At 27.6% G+C, this 23,867-nt stretch overlaps 1 protein-coding gene across 1 annotated transcript; it reads right to left on the bottom strand.

Annotated features, from left to right (window-relative positions):
- Window positions 1–20,340: 20,340 nt before the first annotated feature.
- LOC112597899 lies at window positions 20,341–23,072 on the bottom strand. The gene is made up of 6 exons (XM_025344126.1): window positions 22,887–23,072; window positions 22,037–22,274; window positions 21,803–21,934; window positions 21,324–21,721; window positions 21,133–21,190; window positions 20,341–20,423 (listed from the first exon to the last, which is right to left on the bottom strand). The coding sequence occupies exons 1-6, from the start codon at window positions 22,905–22,907 to the stop codon at window positions 20,341–20,343; spliced, it is 930 nt and encodes a 309-aa protein (XP_025199911.1). The 5' UTR covers window positions 22,908–23,072.
- Window positions 23,073–23,867: the final 795 nt, after the last annotated feature.

Genomic DNA, 23,867 nt, shown 5'->3' with positions numbered 1-23,867 from the left:
CATCCCGAAAAAAAGTTTAAAAATAACACGTTTGTCCCGTATCTTGGACAGCCCATCCCGTATGCAGTAAGTAGGTACCTTTAACTATGTACCTTATTTTAAAATTAATTCAAAAATTTAATTTTTTCTTATTATTTAGCATTTTAGAATTTAAATTATTGATGAATGATAGTATCTAAATCAAATTACAATGCTAAATTTTTACCGAAAATTTGATAAAAAAAAAATCACGTATTTAATCGTGTATAATACCTTAATTGTTAACATAAGTCCTAATATTCAAGGTATTTCAATATTTGTTCAAGTACAAAAAAACCCTGAAACCTATTTAAAATTTTAACTTATATACATAGCATTATAACTAAACCATAACTTTGAATTTTGAGGGACTACTTCTTCACCCCTCCTATAATTGATACCAATGTAAATTACAAATATATAGGTATATGATTTAAAATGTCCCGTAATTAAAAAAAAACATATCTGGAATTCCTACTTTTAACCTACAGGTGGATATAATATATAACAATAATAATATAATGATTTATTTATCTATTATTAGTGATCAAACGAAAGATTGAATTAATTCTTGACAAAAATATTGCAGCTTAATATAATATTATTATTGTTACATTTTATCATGTTGTATTATTATTACCTTAAATTAATACCGATGTACAGATGCATATTGTGGAACAACGTGAATAGGTCTGACATACAAATATGGTTCAAAATTAATCTGAGTATTTTGAAAATCTCATTGTGTATAGAAAATAATAATAAACTTAATTGTTTGTAGACACTAAACACATATTATACACACACAAAAAAAAAATGGTCCCTATTGTAAAACCAATACATTCATCAAAGTAACACCGAGACGTTAACAATCAAAAACTTAAAGCTTTCATTATAACCAAGATAAAAAAAAATATATATTATGCGAGTTAAGTTTTCTACATGGACTTTATAAGTACCTACATTTTATTCTATTGTATTCAATTGAAGCTTGAATACGTTTAAAATATGATTGAGTCATTTTGTATGAACATTTTTAGGTTGGACACGTTTTTAGTATTGTTTCATCTTTGAACTCTTCTTTGACAATGCATGTTAAATAAAATATAATGACTATATAGACGTATTGATGATAGTAATTTAGTTATTATCGTTAAAGGAAAGATAATGTGATTTCATGTACCTGTTTTCAATTACAGTTAATCAACTTTTACCCCCAGTATTACAATTTTTTTTTTCGCACAGTGAATTTTATTTATTTATTTTTTAATTTGTACGGGCATTTTTGATCGTATTACTATAAGTAGGTACTGCGCGCGTAGTAAAAGGTTAATACTGATATCACCACAGTTTGAAAACTGAGGCGTGCTTAGTATACCCTAATTTTGAAATGAACACCCTTGTATTATTTATGATAATACATGTTTAATAATTAGTTCAAATTTTGTATCAATAAATTAGTATTTACCTCGTTAATGTAAAATCGTATAAAGCCATTATTATTAAATATTATGGGGTAAGTATAATTGAATGGCGGTGTGGGGGTGAAATTGTTAATTTTTCAGTGAAATTACACTCTTTACGTGATGAGTATACATATTAACACTTTGAAATTGGCTATTATACAGTTTAAGGAAGCTTTCTGGATCCGTATGTACCAGTTTCCGCGTAGTTGTAAATTGTAATGTTGTATGTCTTCCCACGTAATTTACTTTACATAATGTCGTGCGTTCACTGTCTTATTATAAATTGAAATGTGCTCAAAATTATATAATATATCTACCATAATATTATTTATAGTTACAAATTATTATTATTTTGATATCTCGGAAAAATTGGCCTGTTTATCTAGCTGCTTTTCTATTATATAAAAGGTCGTCGTGACGTCATTTCAGAATTTTACCAGGAATATAAAAACATTCATCAATACAAACAACCATAATCAGAAACGTTTGCGAATTAGGTACTTTCGGGTATAAAATATTAAAATGATTTTTAATAAAAATGAAAATAAATTGGTATTACCTACATGAACTGTAAAAAAAATCATTTATTATTATTATTTCTAAATTAAATATAACTATAGGCGAAAAGAAATACAAAAGATGATTCAAGACATTTTTTGTATAATAATACTTAATATGTTCAATAAATAAATCTATAGTTGCAAAAAATTGTTTTCAAAAAATAATTATTTCTATCGTTAAAACATTTAATTAAAATTAAAATTAAAAATAAAATAAAATAAATTTTTGGCGCTAAAGCAGTTATCATGATTGTCCATTATAATGGATGGACATTGGGTCTCAGGAGGCTAAAGTGTATTAAATATTATGAATATCTTTATTAATATTTCAATACATTATTGTATACTATTAGTAATATTATCTACGTCCATATTCAGTATTCAATTGCTTAGGGGCATCTAATCTGAATTATTTATACCATCTAAGTAGTATTAAATTGATTTTGTGGGGTAAAAACGATTTTCATACAACTAGAAATATTGTTAAATTAAAATAACTACGTGCTTTATAGATGTTATATTATTCGTAGTTATATTTATTTTCACGGCATTAAACCAGTATTTTTTAATTTATCATATTTAAATGAAAATAATTCATTATTATAATATTTCTAACATTAAATGTCCTTTTATGTATTACTTGGAACTATTTTCTGAATAGAAATTAGCAACTATTTACTATTATAATATTCAGGTTTTTGAGAGCTTAACACTAGGTATCGTGTTTATTTTTTATAGCTACAAATTTGCATCAAATCCAAAAACTGTGTAAAATATAATTATTTAAATATCAATAAATAAAAATTTTATTTGAAAATATTTTACTTGAGTATACGAGTATATCTATAATTTATGAACATTATGTAGGTGCCTCCTAAGTATACAAATGACATTCGTTTACAAAATGTATATATCATTATAATTTTTAGCTATTGTATTTTCAGTATAGATTGTAAGCCGGTACTTATGAGTTATGGTATAATACTTTATACCTACGCAGTATATTATATTTCGAATAATAAAGCCAAACATATTATATTTTGCATGCCAATGACACATTTGACCTTATCGTTATGTGTGTTCATAAAAACAAAGGTTTAGCACAAAATACAAATAATAATATGTCTTCGTAAACTCTTAAAATACGATTATTATAGGTAGGTATATGGTATATGGTTTATGCCACGTATGGCAATTGATCGATGTTCCGTGTTTCTATTTTAATTAAAAACTATTAAGCTCTTTGACAAGTTCCCGAGCTAAAGACTTATTTATTGCGAGTATTAATTAGACTCCATAGTAACTGAGCAGCGACAGATAGATAACTAGGCCACGACGACTACTATTTTACCAATAATTACCATAAACGTGCCTATATATGACTACAATGATAATATATTGTAGGTACCTACACTATATAGTATATTACACCCATACATATTATATATATTATTAGTTTCTACATGTTGGATTGTAAATAGTATAATATATATAGGAAGTATATAGGTACTTCTTATAGTTATCGCTATCGACACTATCAATAAATATTACAAATATGGCCAAACATGTTATATAATAGGTAACAAAAGTAAAAAACATAATTTATTGACGCGCTCGCGTGTCTAACTCTTTTATCTGCATACAAAATATATTATTATAAACATACAAACGGAACCGAAAATTTAAATACAACTAATATACGTTCAAACAACGTACGTCGTCGTCATTCGGTAATTGACTTTTCTTGTTTGAATTATACTAACGGCACGCCGACTTCTGTGCCCGCGTGTCATAATCATAAATATGCCACTGTATCGTGGTTGTTGTCCCTCTGGTCGGTCTAGTTAGTATTAGTTGTTGGTATAGTAGATATAACTACAATATTATAATGGTTTATTAGTTTGGGACCCGCATGAATGCGGTGAACACAAAACTTCGAATAAATTATTTCCTTAAGCTAATCTTCTATATACCTTAAAGTATAATTAATAAATTATTCCAAAGATATGGTGTTTGTTTAGTGTGACCTGCCTTGGGAGGGAAAGGTTGGGATTGGAAAGAAAAAAAAATACAAATACAAACAAGAATATCAACTTATCTAACCGTTCTTCGACATGGGACGTGTCTATTACAGTATTGAGTTATCGACTTGTCAGCTCCAACCCATCCATTCTGGTAAGTCTATTTGACTAATTTCCCAATTGAAAATATTTATTACCGCTGAGAAACTGCTCTAGCAACAGACTTCGACGAAGTACATATTATATATTGAACAAATATCTAGGTAACCTAGTATACCAAAATTAATAAATATAAGTAATCATAGTTTTTGTGCCCACCGCAGATATGAAAAATAACCCCATTGATGACCTCGCGACGACTCCACGGTGTTTATAGTTTATACACGCATTGCACATACAATATGAAAATAAATATAATAAAATTATTTTATTATTATTAATATTAAGAATCCACAATATGTACATAATACGGAAATACTGTACAATATGCTTAATAATAAAAATAATATTTCATAGATCAAAGTGAATGGCTTTTATTGGTCGGTTAAGGAGTCATTAAAATTATTCTATGCCGTGGATAATATACAAATAAAACTATTCTGATACAGAATTAATTACATTTATACGTAGAAGCACCTACATATAATAACATCGACAGTAATATTTTAGAAGATAAGAGTATTTATCAAACAACCCTAGCACAGCGACGTATTAAGTTGCACATTAGGGTTTTTATTTTATGCGTTATTAAACGTATAAACCGAACTATTTAACTATACGGCTATAGTTTCAAACAGTAAATAATAAACACAATATACATTTTTAAGGTATTTTTTATCACAGTAAAAAATATGTAAAAAAAAAATACATACCTATTATTTGGAGAATATTTTTTCATTTCAAAAATTTATAATAATAATTCTAATAGTTTGTTAATATAGGTAAGTAAGTATTTTTATGAACATTAAGATTTTTGTTGAATAATTTGAAAGCATTTTCGTCAGTAAAAGTTTAAATACTACAATAGAAATTTTAATATAACAAGCATTTAAAGTATTTGCAATCCATTAAATCATTACAAATACATTTATAACAATAAACATAAAAAATACCTTACAAGAATAATTTTATTTTTCAGAAAAATTAATTTTTTATCGTCGTTACGCCAAATAACGACTATGAGATTATGAGCCTATATGTTAACATAACTACATTAATATTGTACACCATTGTCATATAATTTTATGGTTCTTTGGCTATTCTAATCCTAAAACTATATACGTTTTCATAAACAATCATAAAAGACAAATTGCGTATTATATTATAATTTAATAATATATTTATAATATTTAATAGGTCAAAATCTGATAACATATTTATGATGATAGCTGGATAGAGCTGACTATGTAGAAATTGACATTGACCAACCAACATATTCAGTAAAAGTAAGTCATACATAATGTATAATTATGTTTTTGAAAATTTAGACCATATTTCAATATTTAACTAAAAAACTGAATGAATAAATAACTAGATACTCACTGAATTTGATACTATATAGTCTATGTATTGACAAACACAGAAGTATCGGTATTGATATACGTTGATAGACAAGGTTATATAAGAGTAGCTAAATAAATAAGTATTTTATTGAAAAAGAAAAATTAGGTAAAAAATCTTGATGTGATCTAATTCATTAGGATTTTTGAATTTTGAAACTCTATATTACGTATAATAAAACATTCGACGTAACCACGAATTTAAATGGTAATCTATTAAGATATTAAATCATAAATAAGTCAAATAAGTATGTAACTACATAAATGATTTATTTTTAAATAATTACTCATTAATAACGTAATATTCTCTAAGCCTTTAGGGCTATTAAAGAAACCACAATCTATAATGTATTACTTATCATATAAATATGATTATGTTACTTCATAAATATCTAAATATGAAGATATAACTGAATAATAAGTACCTAATAACTGATAAATTAAATAATTAATAATAACATATTTTGATAAATTTGTGTTTGCTTTAAATTTATAAAACATATCTAAATAGTTATTTTTATTTTACCGTATTATATGGATTAAGTTAATTATGATGTCATGAATGGTTGCAAATAATGTGATGTTGTAATTATACCATATTATACTCAAGGTATCAGTATGACATAAGATGTGTAAAATATTTAGAATAATATATATTTCATTTACCTATTTATAATTGAAATGTTACAGTTGCTGATGATTGACAAGTAACAATAAATATTATTTGATCAAACTAATATTTTTAATATTGTTATGATTGTTAGTAATTACTAATAATTAATAGTCTTATGATTCATTCATAAAATTTAAACAATAATATTGTTATTTGCTATCTTTTAGTGTCATTCATCAATAAATAATCAATGGTTCTCATTCGTTACCTATAAATATATTATATACATACATACATATATATATATATATATATATATAATTAAAATAAGTACCTATATTTTAATAGTTTTTAATTTTGTAATTGAACAGTTATTGTGTTCATAGTTCAGAAGGAATTATTCAATTCAATTGCTTTATAGATTTTGTAGAATACAAATTATCTTAACGTAAATGCATAATATTATAGTATAATATAGCACTCGTGTGTTTTTAATAAAATAATACCACAAGATTTTTTTCGTATTTAGTAGTTACTGGTTGTTACTTGTTAATAACAATCAACAATAAATGTAAAACTATTAGCTTATTTTTATTGAAAATTAGAGGATTACACGAATTATCACTTTTCTCATGTCGTAAACATTTATGAGGTTACAAAATTAATTAATTCTCAATTTGTTAAAATTCATAAAAAAAAACACAAGTATGTACATGTTAATAAGATAAATCATGGTACTTGTTTGTTATCGCCCTTCCAATGCGCCACAATTTATTGCCGTGGGGACCGGCAAGGTTACCGTATGTCGTACTATTCGTACTCAGATAGTTCTTATACATGTTGAACAAAATTTTCAAATAAAAGCTAAATTATGATAATATATTGTTTCATGTTTACAATTAATAGTAGCGCAGTTAATAATTCATTTCATATTTTATAACCTCACACATACATAAACACACACAAAAAAAAAAAAAAAAACGCTTCCTTAATATTATAGAATAAAAATATTTTTCTTGACCACTGTGAATAGTTGTCACTTGTCACATGTTTCACTTGTTTTAATATTTTTTTGTTATAAAATCTGATTTCTAGTATTGAATATTGCAGTAAATAACTACAAGAATTAAGAACCAAAAAAGTAAATGATTGATCACAAAAATATCTTCATTATTGATATCAAAATTACTCACTAAAAAATTAACTGTTGTCTACAAAGTAAATCAATTAATTTATGATTAATTATAAAAAGGTTGAAGATTGTAAAACATCATTACTTATTATTAAAACCAAGATTTGACTATCTTTATGTTCAGTCATGTAGGCTTCATAACTATTTTGTCGTATATGAACAGAAGATTTTTTTTTGGAAATTCATAATTTTTGTGGTATAATAAATTATTGTTCAAGTAAATAATAAGACTTTGGTGTTAAAAAAATACTAAAATATATTTTTAGAGAGTATTGTGGGTGGGATGACGTATATCCCACCATGTATGAAGTGATTAGTTTTATGTTATACTACCAAAGTACACAAATATCATAAACACTTTTTTTTTTACTATAATATATTGTTCGTTGGAATTTTGACCAGTGAATTTGACCACACTTTCGACAATCGCAATTATTTTAGAAGAATTATACATTCTTTGAAAGTTGTTAAGAAGAGTCTGTATAAAAGGCCTAATTTTGTATAACTTATCATACCCTGGTTGATTTTTTTTTTTTTTTGAAATAAGCTAATTATCATTCAAGTGTAAGTGAGATAATAACCTACCAAATCGATTTACTGGCATTAAACCACTTATATAAGAATCATGCAAATTGGATGACGATGATCAATAGCCCCTATAACTGCATTGCTTCTTGATACCCATTAGAAGTTGCATTCCAATAAAACATTTTATTTCAGATATATTTGTTCGCATGAAAGCTTTTCCTGTCTTCAATTATTTTTGAAATACATATAAATTAATATGATGAACTATATGATCAATAATCTCACCAGTAAATAAATATTTAAAAATAGTTGTTGGTGTACATATTGTTAAATCATTTATTACTATTGTGGAATCCTATCTAGACTATTATAAATGGAGAAGAAATAATTATTATAATGTCGTTTTTTTTTACCAAATTGGTTGAGTTTCAATCTTAATTTTAACTATTTTAATATTTATAGTATTGAAGTAGATTCAAAGTTAGACTAATAATCATTATATAAATCTGAAGATGTACAAGGTAAAAATGAAAATGAAATGTCAACGATAAATTTTCGTTATTTATTTATTATTTTTTTTTAATAATCGGAAAATAAGCACGTAAAGGTATTTATTTTTCCATTTGAATTATCAATTATTAGTTATTTTAGTAAATATTTGATATACCTAAGTATAATAGAGTAAAACTTTTTCGTAGTTTTTGGTCTACATTATTGAAATATTACGAGTTGTTGGTTTTTGGTTCAGAACGAAAAAGAAATCGAATTTGGGTCGTTCAACAAAAAATAAATAAAAAAAAATAAAAAAAATAATGATTAATGGTCAAAAAATGCAACGCTGAGCGGGACAGTTATGAAAAATTGATATATCAGAAATATGGCCTATACACCAGATAATCAGAAAACCAAAAATATTATTCATCCACACACATAATTGCGTTAAATGTTAAGCATTTAGCTACTAAGACTAACACGGATGCATTTTGTACAGGCAAAAAAGTGCAAACGGTTATTGCTAGTATATATTTATATGTATATAATTATCTACTTTTGAAGTATAGAGCCCAAATTATTAATACACAGAGGTACATACAGCTCTTAACGCAATAGGTGCGATAAAAAGGTTCCGTTGAGTTATTTGGTACGACTCGATAGACATTTAATGACCGCGGCGTGTGTACATGTTCATTATTATTTACCTATTCAATTTTAAAGAGATTTCAAAGATCAAAATATCTATCAATCGAACTGAAAATGTCATATCAGTTGTAGGTACACGTGGGACAGAAAATATGCCTTCAAATGAGTTTCGTCGGCGTCGTCGTAATGAAATAATTTGTTTAAGATATTTTCAAAGTTATAATGCAATCACATACCGTATATTGTTTTCTTTTTTTTATATTAACTTTTAAGTAAACCTTTTTATGAAACAACTTATACTATAATTATTTTGAAAAGTAAATTTTTTATAAAGTATTGATTAAATTGATTAATCATAGCAATTGTGTTTAAAAATAAATGAATTTACAAATATTATATTACATTACTACATCACAATAATTGTAATAATTTTCAAATAATAATTAACGCGAAACACATACTAAATAATGATATTTAAAATGATTATTAATTAATGTTAAATATATGTTATCAGATGTTATCAGCTATATATCAGAATTTACAATAAATAGTGTAGGTATTATATTATTTATATTTAAATACTGTTATTTTCGACTAATAACTAATAACTATAAAATCTATTTACCTATGAGAATATGTATTTTATTTTAAATAAATTTAAATATTTTTGTTTTATTTTTTAGTTAATTCTTGTTAATCTGTTAAAAATAAATTAGATATATAACTGCATGTAAAAATCTTAATAACAATAATAACAACTTGAAACTATTTTAAATTTATGCATTGATAATAGTTTACATTAAGAAGAATGTCAAAATCTTTATTTCTTTTTTTAATTAATTTTAATTTTAATATTTTCATTTTTTAGATCTCATTTATGACTTTTAAATAGTTAATTTATTATAAACTCCTTATCTTACACAAATGCAGGGCCAGGTTTAAGAGAGGGAACCAGTAAGCAATTGCCCGGGGACGGAAAAATTATTTCGGATAAAATAAACAAAAATTAATCTTTTCTTTGTAAAGAGAAATATTTACCTCAAAACTTAATAAACATTTCATTGTATTTTTTAAATTCATAAATACATACATTTTTTTTTACCTATATTTCATAATTTTAAATAAAGAAAAATATATGTTATTAACTAAGTAATTAATTAATAAATATAAGTTGATTTATTTTAACTAGCACTATTATTAAGAGGCATAACCGCATGGTCTCATAGCCCATAGGACAACTAGATCGTGAGTTAGAACTTGGAATTGTCGATTGTGGGAATCATCAAAATAAAATTAATTTTAGCAATAGTCGAATAAGTTATCAATGCGTCATATTTTTCTATTAATATAGATTCAACTTCAGTTATTGCACACGTTGTTCAATTATCTTTTTTATTAAGGTATTTAAACAATGAAGGTTTACCTGTAGAAAGATTTTTATATTTTTTTAGAAAATATTGGACATAAATCTCAGTACATACTGAACATTATATACTTTAAAAAAATATAATATTGATATTACATACTTGAGAGGTCAATCATACGACAATGCAGAAAATATGTATGGTATTTACTCGGGTCTTCAGGCTAGAATTAAAGAAGTTTGTCCATAGGTAGACTTTTTACCATGTACTTTATAGTCTATACAAAGAGCAAGTTGCTGAAAGAAAGCTAATATATTTTTTAATTTTTTATTCAAAATATTTATTCATAGTTTTTTGCATCTACTCATAGTTGGAACTTACTTAAAGTTAAATCAATACTGGAAAAATCTTTTCGAAACAAGATGGATAACACATGTGAAGATTTAAACCGATATTGGAATGGTGTTAAACAAAATCTGTGTGACATATCTGCAGAGAATATAAATGAAAAACTGAATACTTATAATGGAGCTCGTAGATTACTTAGATTAATAAATTGTTTTGAAGTTATATTTATGTCACTATTTCAGGGTGATTTACTTCAACGTAGTTAGTAAATATTTACAATCAGTCAATGTTGATGTATGTGTTGTATTGTAAGTAAGTATGTAAGTATTGATAAAATATGTTATAAATCTGTAGTCTGGTGTTTCAACATTATGAAGAACTAGCAATGAAAAAATGTTCTGAAAACCGTTACGAAACGATTTACAAACGTGAAAAAATTCAAAACATCACAACGAATCAACTAATTTGTACTAATGAAAATGAAATCAATTTAACAGGTACCTACCTAGTTTAGAATTCAAAGTAAATATATATTTTGTGATTTATGATTTTATGGTAGAAGAATTAATAAGTAGAAAGTTAGTTTATAATAATGTTATGATAAAGTATAGTTTTTTTTTAAGACTTATGAAGATAAAATCATCAAAAGTCCATGTTTAAGCTGAACATTTGTGCTCAATGTATAAAAAAGATTTAGATGTTACATTTACTAACAAATGTATTCATTTTTAAAGTTATAGTATTTAAAGTATAAAAATTCTTCCGTCAACAATAGTTGCTATGAGCGCTATGTTAAAAACAGAAGAATTAGAAGACATTTATGCGTATGTGAGTGTTATTTTACACATATTGTTATGTTAAAATTGTACCTCTGAACGGTCATTTTCAACTTTACAACATATAAAAATATATTTAATTTAACAATACTCAGTGAGAGATTAAACATACTTGCAATATTAAATATTGAAACAGAAATAACAAAACAAATTAAATATAAAGATATTATTGATAACTTTTGTGATATTCAGTAAAGAAAAAAAATGTAGAACGAATTATATTATTTATCATTATTAATTGTATGTATAATTAATTATTATGTGTATCATAATAGTAGATATTGGGTAGATAGTACCTATAAATTAAAAGTTAGTTGTTTGTGTTTTTTGTGTATGGTAGGTAGATTGAAAGTGTTTATAGCTAGTTAAAAATGTGTTATGAATTAATTACGAATTAAATTGTCAACGAGCAAGAGAAACATCAAGATCAATTTATTTTTTGGTCCTCGATGAAAAAAAAAATTGGCCATTATTACTATGACGTGAAAAAAAATGTTGAAAAAAGGTACCATAAACGTTGTAACTGAACTCAACATTTTTAAGTACGGCTTCGCACAAATACGTTATTTAGCAATTAATAGCAATTTGAAAAGTTATCTAAAATTTAAAACTGTACTTATACAGTTATACCAATGGATAAAAAAAAGATCTATGTGTAATACTACAAACATTTTTACAGACAAAATAATTTTCTTCACTGCAAAAATAAAAATAGAATTATAGAACTAAATGTTTATAGTGGTCACTACAGTTATTGGCTATGCAAAATCGTTGAGAAAATAATCGATATAATATTAAATTGAAAAATGACTAATCGATATAACCTAATAATGACCAACTGATGTAACTCTAAATACCAATTATCGTTGTTATTGTTTGGTTGTTATACCAACTGTTACAGTCAGAAAAATAAGTTGTATTCAGCTCAAAAACATGTAATACATAAAAAATAATTAAAAAAATAATAATAATATTTTTTAGTTTAAAAAAATTAGGTTACAGGTTAAACTAAACCAACCTAATTCACCTACGATGAATTTATAATCGTTTTATTTAGACAATTAATTTTCAATTAGTGCAAAAAGTCAAACAATATTTTTGGGAAGTAATTTATTATTATGTTATGTACTATTTACCTACTAGTTGAGTTGGTAAAATTAACTCAGCACGCTATTGGAACGCTTGGTTACTGTAAAATAAGAGACATCGCATGTGACATTATTATGTTTATAATTAAAAGTTAAATATTTTTGTATTATAAGCATTGTCATTTTATTAACATTCTATTTTTATTTTAATATTTCCATCAAATAACTAATTACATGATTTTTAGACTTTATTATAATGTCACTAACATATTTTTAAAACATTAATTAATTTTGCTTTTAGTTTTATTAACTATTATCTTTAATATGAACGTTACTTACTTAATAGATACATTTTTAAGGCTTTGATGATATCTACAGGAATAATTTTAATAACTTTAGATTATATGGCTTTGCTTTAAAATAAATAAACAGACCGAATTAATATTATTTTTTACTAAATAACAATATTTCATTGTAATTATTATAGTTTTCACTGTAATCAGAGATCAAAAATGATCTAAATATAAATGGATAATAATTAATATTTTGTAGTTATTATATTATAATACAGCGGTAGAGACCTGGTCATTGTATGTTATCGAATTTAACTCGTTTAAAAAATTATTGACTGATGGCATAATAATAAGAAACTTAAAAGTAGCGATATTAAATCAGTAATAATGTCGCATAAACGGCTATCAGTTAAAAAATATTTCAAAAGAAAAAAATGAAAATAATTTATTATGTGATTTTGGTTCAATAATCTTTTAGTATTAAATTATAACTTATAACTTATATAAAATATAGTATCACAGTGAATTATATTTATATATTATGTTTATAAACATATTTATTATTAAAAGCAGATTGTAGCTGATAAGTCACGAACATTATATTTATTATTAATTAATTATCAAATAATAGTTTTAGGCCAAAGTAAATGTGAAGTATAAGAATTCAAAATTAATAATATATTTTATAGCTAAATATAAACATTTTAAATAAATAAGCTATTTTAATATAATTTTCTCTACACTTAAAATTTTTATATGAGTTGGTACAAAATTATTACATAAATACTTATTTTAAATAATGTATCGAACTACCATTAATGAATACAATACTTATGTTTAATAATATTTAACTTTTTTTAGACATAGTTCATAATATGTTGAACAATTTTCAAACTATTTTTAGTTTCTTAAAATAATTTTAAAGTGAAAAAAATAATAGTTATATTATAAGCAATATAAACAGTGGCTGTAGTATATTCCAACTTTTCTTACACAGTTATAAACTTTAACTAATCATCTTTTTTTATATATAGCGGTCTTATATTTTTATTTATCATAGTAATTAGGCACATAATATTAAAATAAACATTAAACTGTTAACAATTATGTATAATATATTAATATACATAGCAGAAGTTATGTCAATATAAAATCCAATATAGTATGAATAAAGACAGTGCTATTTAATATTCTTATTCTATATTATAATAGTAAAATAGTAACTTTTTAATCCAAATGCCTTCGACAAATAACTAATGCCCCATATTATGTCTCTAATGACACTCTCCATAAAGATCTTTCCATCCAAACAGTTAAAAACGTCGCCAAGTTCTTCTACAAACGCATGCACACCAATCTCCACAATCACCGCAATCCCTTGATTTCGGAACTTTCTATCCCTGGTGACCTCCAGAAGGCGACTAAAACGAACATGGTGTCGTGATTTACTTTTAGATTAACCTCCTCCAATACATGTCAAGAACGGTGTTTCCTAGTTGCGGACAAAGTCACAAAAACCATGCGAGTTGCGGACGAAATCTAAAAAGGTAACATACGAATTGCGGACACAAATATAACATACTAATTGCGTACAATCAATTATTCGTGGTCCATGGCGTAAAAAATAGTATTTACGTACCATTATTTTTTTGTTTGTTGGTGGGCAAATCAGTTACTGATTATTGTACAGCACTAGAATTTTTAAAAAAACGTTCACCAATCCTACCAACTACTTTTCATATTGATTTTGAACAATCTATTCACTCAGCTGTTCGTCTAGCATGGCCAATGAGCAAAATAAAAGTATGTCGGTTCCATCTCGGACAAGCTTGGTACCGAAAAATACAGTTATTAGGTCTAGCTAAAGTATATAATACTGAGGGCGAAAATGGGAACTTTTTAAAATCATTTTTTGGTCTACCGTTTTTGTCACCTAACGAAGTGGATGACTGCTTTACAGATGACTTTATGTCTACGCTGCCGGCTGGCTGTACTGCTATACACGATTATACAGATTATGTTTTTTTGAACTATATAAATACAGATTCTGCAATATTTCCTCCAGAAATATGGGCAGAATTTTCTTCATCTATTTCACGAACCACAAATGCTTGTGAATGTTTCCATGCTAAACTTAATGGTATGTTTTATCGCAGTCACCCTAATATATATCAATTGATCGAGGCCATAAATGAAGTACAGACTGGTAGCTATACTAAAATGAACTATACTGCTGTAAGAAATTTAAAACGAGCCAAAAGAACTGTCGAAAAAGAGGATATTATTAGTAAACAAATGTTGCAATATTCAAATGGTGAAATCAGTAGATTATCATTTATACATGCTGTTTCAAAAAAATTTTTGCCACAAAAACTATAAAAATGAAAAAGTGGTGAAGGGAAATATTTGTGTCCGCAACTTACGTGATTTTTATTTAAAAAAAAACTTTGTACGCAACTAGTACTATGATAGCGAAAAACGTGTCCGCAATTGTTATGTTACAATATTGACCTGAATAATTTCGTCCGCAACTAGTATGCGTCCGTCAAGAAGTCCCATCAACGGATGGTCTCTTCTCTCATGCCCCTTGTCTGAATTGTCGTAAATAATGTGATTATTGTGATTATCAGTCCAATTGTTCTGTTACCTACCCTGTTATTTCGTCTTCTCTATATTATTCTATTATCACTTGTGCTTATTGTAAACCTTAAATTACAGATTGTACAATTCTCTTGTTTAAAAAAAAAAAAAGACATGAGTGGGTTTATATATATCACTTTCTATTTACATGCTATAGGATATTTTTATTTTTTATTTAAAGAATATATCAAAAAAAAAAAAACCCATATAGGTAATGTACCTCTAATGTTTATGTTGGATACAGAATGATTTTATTTTTAATTGGCCCGGTGATTCCGTGGCATTGTTATGCCGGAGCGCTGTCGCCGACGCAACCTTTGGACTCTTGATATCGCCGACCAAGCTATCCGTCGCCGATTCCTCGCCAAAAGTGTCTGTCATTTTTCTACCGTCTTTCGGAGTTGTTCACGATCCGGTGCCCTGTCGCCGTCAGTGTTCCGTACCGCCATCTTTGCATGTGCATTTTATTTTCAATTTTTTTTGGTTTTGCTCATCGGAGCTAATACCGTCTCGCCACTCTCGCACCTCGCTGTGCTTACGCCGTGTTATTTGAGGCTTCCGTGCCACCCTTGGCGCATTATTTTGCTTGAACCGTCGTTCGTCCTTTCTACGCAACGCGACCCAAGCTCCGTCAACTACGTGTTTCTCGCCCGTCCGTCTTACGCAGTGCGAACCCGTGACCGTTGACCATCTTCATATTTTATTTTGTGTCATCGCCCGTCCGTCTTACGCATTGCGATCCGTGTTGTGCACACGTATATTTCTGTTATTATTTTTTTTCGCGTGTTCGTCCGCGACTCCGCTCCGCTTGAGCGATCACAAGTGCTTTCGGACATCTCGTCATAGACACGTTTTCGATGTAGTTCACCTTCGCGCAGTTGTCGCTGCCCTGGTCAGCACCATCGGCTGTTATCACCGTCCAACCATCAATTATATTATCAACGAACATTGCCGCTAATCAGGTCGTACTCGTGATTGTTTTGTTATTATTATTATTCGTCACATTCGACGTACTATTTCTATTATTATTTTTTTTTTATTATTTGTTAGCGTTTCTGATGCACCAATTATTAATTAGTATATTGTCCTTAAAACGTTTTTGGCCGATCGCATGTGATCGTGTTTATTTTTACACTAACCCTAGTCGTACTTATTTTTATTGCAAAACACAAAATAAATTGTTCTATACATTGTTTTCATATTATATAAACGTTGTTTTGTCACTGGTCACTTAACACTCATCATATTTAGATATAATTTAACTAATTAGATTTTAGCCAGATATACAGTCCACTCTCTCTCTCTTTCCCCCAATAGTTATCCTAGTCAAAACGACACAATCAAATACACGGCGGATTGCGTGTCGACGTCCGTTCGCGCGCGCGTACACATCATCCGTACACTGACGCCGCCGTGCCGGCTTTACATGCGCAGCCGCTAAACGCAGAGCTTTTAAAGTTATAAATAAACATCATCATGGATTACAGATCCAAAATTAAACTGGTTATACCACATTTTTAAAAGTTTTTGAAAACTCGTAGGTATAGAAAAGTAAAAAGTAAAGACATTTTTACATTTTTTTTGTTTTAAGACAAATCGAGCTCTGATCATATTTTATCGTAGGTTTGAAAATTATAATAAATCGTTTGTCATAAGATCCAAATGAAAATCCTTTATCTTTTTCAGTTCAATAATTGTATAATTTTCAAAATGTTTACTGGATTGTGATCGTACAGTTATATTGTTTAGGTATAGGTGAACGGTATATATTATATATTAGATATAGCAGCAATCGTTTAAAAATTCTGTTCTTTAGATTATTTTTCAAAACACAAACACATGACTACTTATCCTATAAATGTATAATGCATTTAGGTCGCTAATAGGATCCTCGAGCTTCGGTTAAAATAAATGATATTTCAGCGTCACTGCGACAACAGCCTCTTATGATCTATCGGTCTGCGCTCTGCGGGAATGTTTTCTGCGGCTGGCACGAGGATTAACTGTACGAGGAGTAACATTTTCATAGTTTCGCTGTTTACATCACGGACGAGACTACTGCGTTGGCAACGACAGCGCTTCCGTTGCGTTCTCGTGTCTTTCTTGTGCGCACACGACATAATACGATCATCGTAATAAACATGGAAACTTACGGTCAGCGGCGGTTAATTGCGTGCGCGGAACACGCCGATAGGCAGCCATCGTCGGACGTCAAAAGCGACGGGTGTGAGTTTAGTGCGTCCGCGTACGTATACATTATACAGCGGTTCAGGGTCGTGTTTTAAGCGACAACGATTTACCGCACGGTAGGCATGGCGAAGAAGCCGACCGGGGAAAAGAAAACGAAAGGGGGAAAATATGAGAAAAAAAAACCGCAAGGACGGCGGCGGACCTCGCGTAAATTATTGGCGCACGTTGTCTGCTGCGAGGTTCGTATTGTATTTTCTAGTACCCATATATAATATTATAATATTCACTGTGCGTGTGCCACCCCGGTGCGCGGCGAACGAGAACGAAAGGTCGGCGGCGATGGTCGGGGGGAGACGTTTGTGCGGCGAAAAAAAATGAATACTCGAACGTCATCTCTCGATCTTGTTATTACATTAAATCAAGTGTAATATTATTATTATTAATATTAGATATTGTATACCAGCCGTAGTCGTCGGATGTCTTGTGCAATTAATGCCGTGTCGACCCGTTATAGCCACCGCGATTAAAATTGCGCGCGTTGGACGAGGCCCAACTATTATATTATTATAATATACTGACGCCGCCGCGAATGATTTAACGTAAACATGTTATGACTAGGAACCAGCTGGATACGCTGTGCGTGTAGGCGTCCGACGGCAAGTCGTAGGCCCAGACTCGACGTGTGCGCTTGTTTTTACGATTGCTGTTTTCCGGATAAACCGTGCGCAGAAACGTCTGCGGCGCGATTAAAACGATTGTGTTATTCGACGAAAAACACTTTCCGAGACTCCTAAAGTCTAAAACCGCTTCTCTCCACCCCACAAAAAAAAAAAAACGTTGACAGTACATCGGTTCAAGTGAGACGTAAGATGGTAGTGTAACAATTTGGCAATGTCGCAAAAAAGTTTTTCGTGTTTTACGTTTTTATATTTACGCGTCTATTGTTGAGAAGCGCATCACGAAGTATAACCTCCACAACGCAAAACGACCGTTAAAAAGTCTGCTTAGGAGATTTCCTCGGCCGTAGTAAAACTTATCAGTTAGAACAAGATAATAAACAACAATAGTTTTCTGGCCGATGGCCGTCCATTAAGACAAACATATTGTCTCCTCGTATATATTTTTATGGTTATTATATACTTGCTGCAATATATTAAGTATTATACACTTATAACTTATAGTTAAAATAACTTTTCTACTCATATATTGTATCATAAATTATTTTTCCTGACTTCTCTATTTAGTCTTCAATTTAAGAAAATGGTTTTCGTTGATTCATTTTTCGGCCCTTTAACAACATCTTGTTGAACGGTTTATCACCACACCATGGAATTTCTAACATTTCGCTACAATAATTCTTAAAACTTATTTAAATTAAAATAGCTACAATTCAACTACAAAAGATGAATTTATTTAAAGCTTTTACTTAGCTTGTTTTGTGTTTTAAGAAAATGAATTAAAAAATTAACTTTTAACTATATGTTTTTACACATCTTTTGTAGAAAATACATTTTTTTAAATATGAAATACTAAATTTGTTATTTAAATCATTGAAAATATAATTTTAATAGGCAAGAAAAAAAAATAAAAATGGTGTAATATAAAAGATGTCATTATTTCTATACTCAATCAGTTGTTTCATATTATTGAATTACTATGTTGTATTCCATCCTGTATTCCTGTGTATTCTTATTCGAAATAAGAGCTTTTAGGTTGTTTTTTTTTTTTGTATTGATTTTAAAATATATAGAAAAATTGGTCATTAATAATATATTATGAAAATTGTGTTATTTATATATTTTATTTTTAAATTAACTCATACAATTCGTATTTTTAAGAAATTAAATTAAGTTTTTAGTGTCTTAAGAGTAGGTAGGTCCTAGAATTTGGTAGATTTGTTTTGTTATATGGAATTGGTTGCGATAATGTTGGAATTTTTGACAATCGTTGAGGATGTGGTTAATAAATAGAACACTCCACCGTGCAAAAAACTGTTAGGTACGGTTATGTAAAAATAGTGTTCCGAGGGAACTCTGAAACGTTTCTGAGTAACTTCCATTGGAGTTCTAAAACCATTCCATAAACGCTTTATGCCGTGTTGTTTGTAACAATGCATAAACCATCATTGTACTATAAAAACAGGTTATATTCCGTAAACAGTTTTTCGGGAACATGATTGTAACATGTTTTTAAAACTGTTCCTGGGATGTTCATTCGGAATTCAAATGAATAGTTTTAAATTTTATGTTCCAGTTATATTTTTTGAAAGGTTTCTAGGAACATTCAAGCATATATTATCCGCTACTTTATAAATAGCTATATAGTTCGGTTATCTAGGGGAGGGGGGTGAGGGATGCTTACACTAATTATTACCAAAATAAAACACAAATTATAGTAGTCTTAGAAATTTATTTATATTTTAAAAAAATAATAATATATATACAATAAGTATTATAATACAGTTTTTATAAACATAAATTAATATTATATTCTCAGTGTAAGCCTTTGAAATTGGCGTTTAGAAATAGTTCCAATATCTTTGACTCGTTTATGGATTTTTGGCAGCACTAAAAATTATAATAAAAATAAACTGATTAGTGATATAAGTTATTATTAAGTAAGTTTAACTGTTTCAGCTAAACCCAAATTTTATTATATAGTATATACACACAACTTTATATTATGCTTTTATTGATAAAAAAATAAATAATATTTTGTATCTAAAGAAATCATGAAATAACATTGAAATTAAACTGATTTTATTGTAAATTTAAAGATTCTCAAATGTTTAAATTTAGATGATAGAAATTACCAATTTTTCTCTGTCATTACTATTTATTTGCAATAGCTTTTCATACTCTATAACATCTTCTTTTATTGAAAAAAGAAATTTTTCTAAAAGTTGTGTATCTTCAAATTCATGACATTCCTAATGTTGGTATATTAGTTTTAATTAACTTTTTAAAATCATCTTTTAAGCTATTCATCATACTCCAGAGCCTCTGATTCATTAAGCGATTTGCTACAAGTTCTTCATGAATTGCTTGTAAAATATTTGGATTTCCCTCTATCATAACGTTATAGTATATTTTTTATGAAATTAAATTATTTACTGTTGGTACAAAAAAAAAAAAAAAATGTACAAAGTTATATATGGGTTGTCCAGTACCTAATAGTACAAATACCTATACTTAATATTAAATTTAAATGAGTTATGTAAAATGTGTATATACTATACACTGAATACTGTTCAAAAAAATAAAAAAGTTATATTACCTTTAGGAGAATCTTGGGAACTTGGAGATGATTGATTTTGAATATCGAAATGATTAACCTGTCAAACAAAATAATAAATATTAAACAGTTAATTTAGGTTCCTATAGTCAGTTCTATACATTTTTATGAAATATTGAATGTATCTAAGAGGTAAATTGTTTGAATTAAGTTTACATTTGTTTAAACTATACCTGTGATCCTGTGTATGATGATTCATAATATGCTAAAGGTTGCGTCATACTTGAGTCTTGAATTTTTGTTGAGTTTGGTGTAGTTAAAGATTGAAGATTCAGATTTGTATACGATTTTTCTTGGTTATCAGCAAATGCTGGTACTGATTGAAAAGAAGAACTTGGTAGTACATTTGTGTAATTTGTATTATCTTCTTGACTTATAATGGTACTAGGTAGATTTAATTCAACTGATGAAAAACTATTTCCATGAGTAGAAGTTGATGTAGACGGTTTTAAGTTTGTATAAAATGTTTCTTGGTTAGAAGTAAGTGCTTGTGTTGAATTTTGTTGAGTTTTTGTTGTATTAAAAAGTAATTCATTTTGATTACTGCAAGGTACAATGGTATAACTTGAATCTTAAAAAATAATAAAATAAAAAATATGTTATTTAAAAAAAAAAATAATGTTAATAATTTGAGAAACTAATAAATATTTACCTTCATTTTCAATACTATCACTAGTTTTTACAGTTTTACTTTTTTTGTTTCTTTTAAATGGATGATTTAAAATGTTCTCATTGTCTGTAGATTTTACTTCAATTCGTTCATGCCAAGCTTTATTGAAATTACCTATATAGGTTATGAAAAAAAATCAAAATTGCCATTTCAGTAATCAACTTAAGTTTAAATGTTTCATTAATGACGTCGTATTCAAAGTTGGATTTTACATACTGTAAGTCTTGTTGCCTCCGACTACACGGACTTTATATTGCAACCAAGACGGATCTGGATCAATAGCATCTTTTAAATCTGTACTAATCACCCTTGTAGAAGGCCAGTAACAATATTGTATTGTACTGGTAGACAATTGCTGGGTTTCTGTTTCAATAAGCCAATTTATTGGAACTACACTATAGTCTATAGCAGGAGAAAAAATGACGACTACCCATTTTTGTTTTTTTGAACGATACTGAAAGGATATGGAAAGCGATAGTTTATCTTTTGATAAAATATTTATACAGGTAATGGGTACAGTAGATAGTTAAATAAAACAAAATAAAAATGAATATTATTGAATAAAAACAATATTGGAATCAATTTTACTTAAATGTAACTGATACCAAAAAAATTCAAAGTAAGATTCACCCAGCAAACTAAACTATTCTATTTAGGTACAGTTTTGCAAAAAAAGCTGGTGCAAAATCTTTTTTTTTTTCAGTATACAAAAAAACTTATTTAATGATTTATGTGAGAGATGGTTAAATGTTAACATAACACGTGTTTTTCGGACCAACAATAAAAATTTACCCAATACGACAATACCTGTTATAATATAAATTACTTTAAATATTATGTACTTAGAAATTATAATTGGTAAATTTAATAATGCAGTATACTTGCATATTATATGAGGTATTTTTAATTTTTAGGTATAGATGTATAGTAACATAACATTTTTAAATACTTTTATATTTGAAATTGTACATGCACAACGGTCAACGAATGCATGTAACACCAAAGTCCCAGGTGATTGGAACAAAAATGTGTTTATTCCAATAAATTTAACTATAAAAAGTCTTACCTTTATCAAAGTATTTGCCATGCTTGATGCTTGCAATCATAGATTTGTAGATATTATCAGTTATTAATCTATTATATGTGTATTATATCCGTATAATAAAAGTCAATGGTACGCAGTGACGGGACATTTTAATACATAACAACAGAACCATAGATCATTATACAAATAACCTCAAATCGTATAAGATTTACGCGGAGACATCTTCTAGTAAAATAAATAAATGTATATAATTATTGTCTTTATCATCGCGATTCACAACGGTCGACGGTCGATAATCAATAGCAATAAACAGACCCATACGATAACATTATAAAAATAGAATTTTTGGTAAATTATTGTTTACGTAAAAACATGAATAATATAGTTACGGTGATGTAATCTACGAAACATATTTTACAATGTATTTATTTCACATAAATGGAATGGTTTTTCGAAATACAAACAATTTTTAAAAATAGATGTTTTGCGAAAACCTTTCTGTAATAGTTTTAGAATATTACATTGTTATGTTACCAGGGAACTTAAAAGTATATATTCCTGGAACATTTGTAACAGTTCTTTGCACGGTGGAAGCTACATGTATCACACAATGGAGGTTCATCTTGACTTATCTAGAAGTTGTGCATTTAAATTATTTATTAATCATCATAAACATTGGTTGAAAACTTGAAACTCAAAAGTACTTTTATTATTCTTTGATAATAAAAAGTGATAATAAATCTTAGTTGGTTGGATTCAAATTAATTTTCTCAAAAAAAAAAAAAAAGTTTATAGGTTCTTGTAAATTTATGCAAGCAATTAAAATACTTTACAATTGATTTTTCTTAAAAATTAAAAACCCGCAATACTTCTTTTTTTTTTTAACAAAAAAATTTAAATACTATGATTTCTTGTTTAATGTTTATGTTTATGTTAAGTTTTTATTTTTATTTATTTTTTTTATTGTTGAAGTTTTTTCATTAACAAAGAACAGTATTTATT

Source organism: Melanaphis sacchari, unplaced genomic scaffold (assembly GCF_002803265.2).
Source record: "Melanaphis sacchari strain LSU unplaced genomic scaffold, SCAv2.0 Contig444_pilon_pilon, whole genome shotgun sequence".
Lineage (NCBI taxonomy): Eukaryota > Metazoa > Arthropoda > Insecta > Hemiptera > Aphididae > Melanaphis > Melanaphis sacchari.
This window is presented reverse-complemented; position numbering and strand designations above follow the sequence as displayed.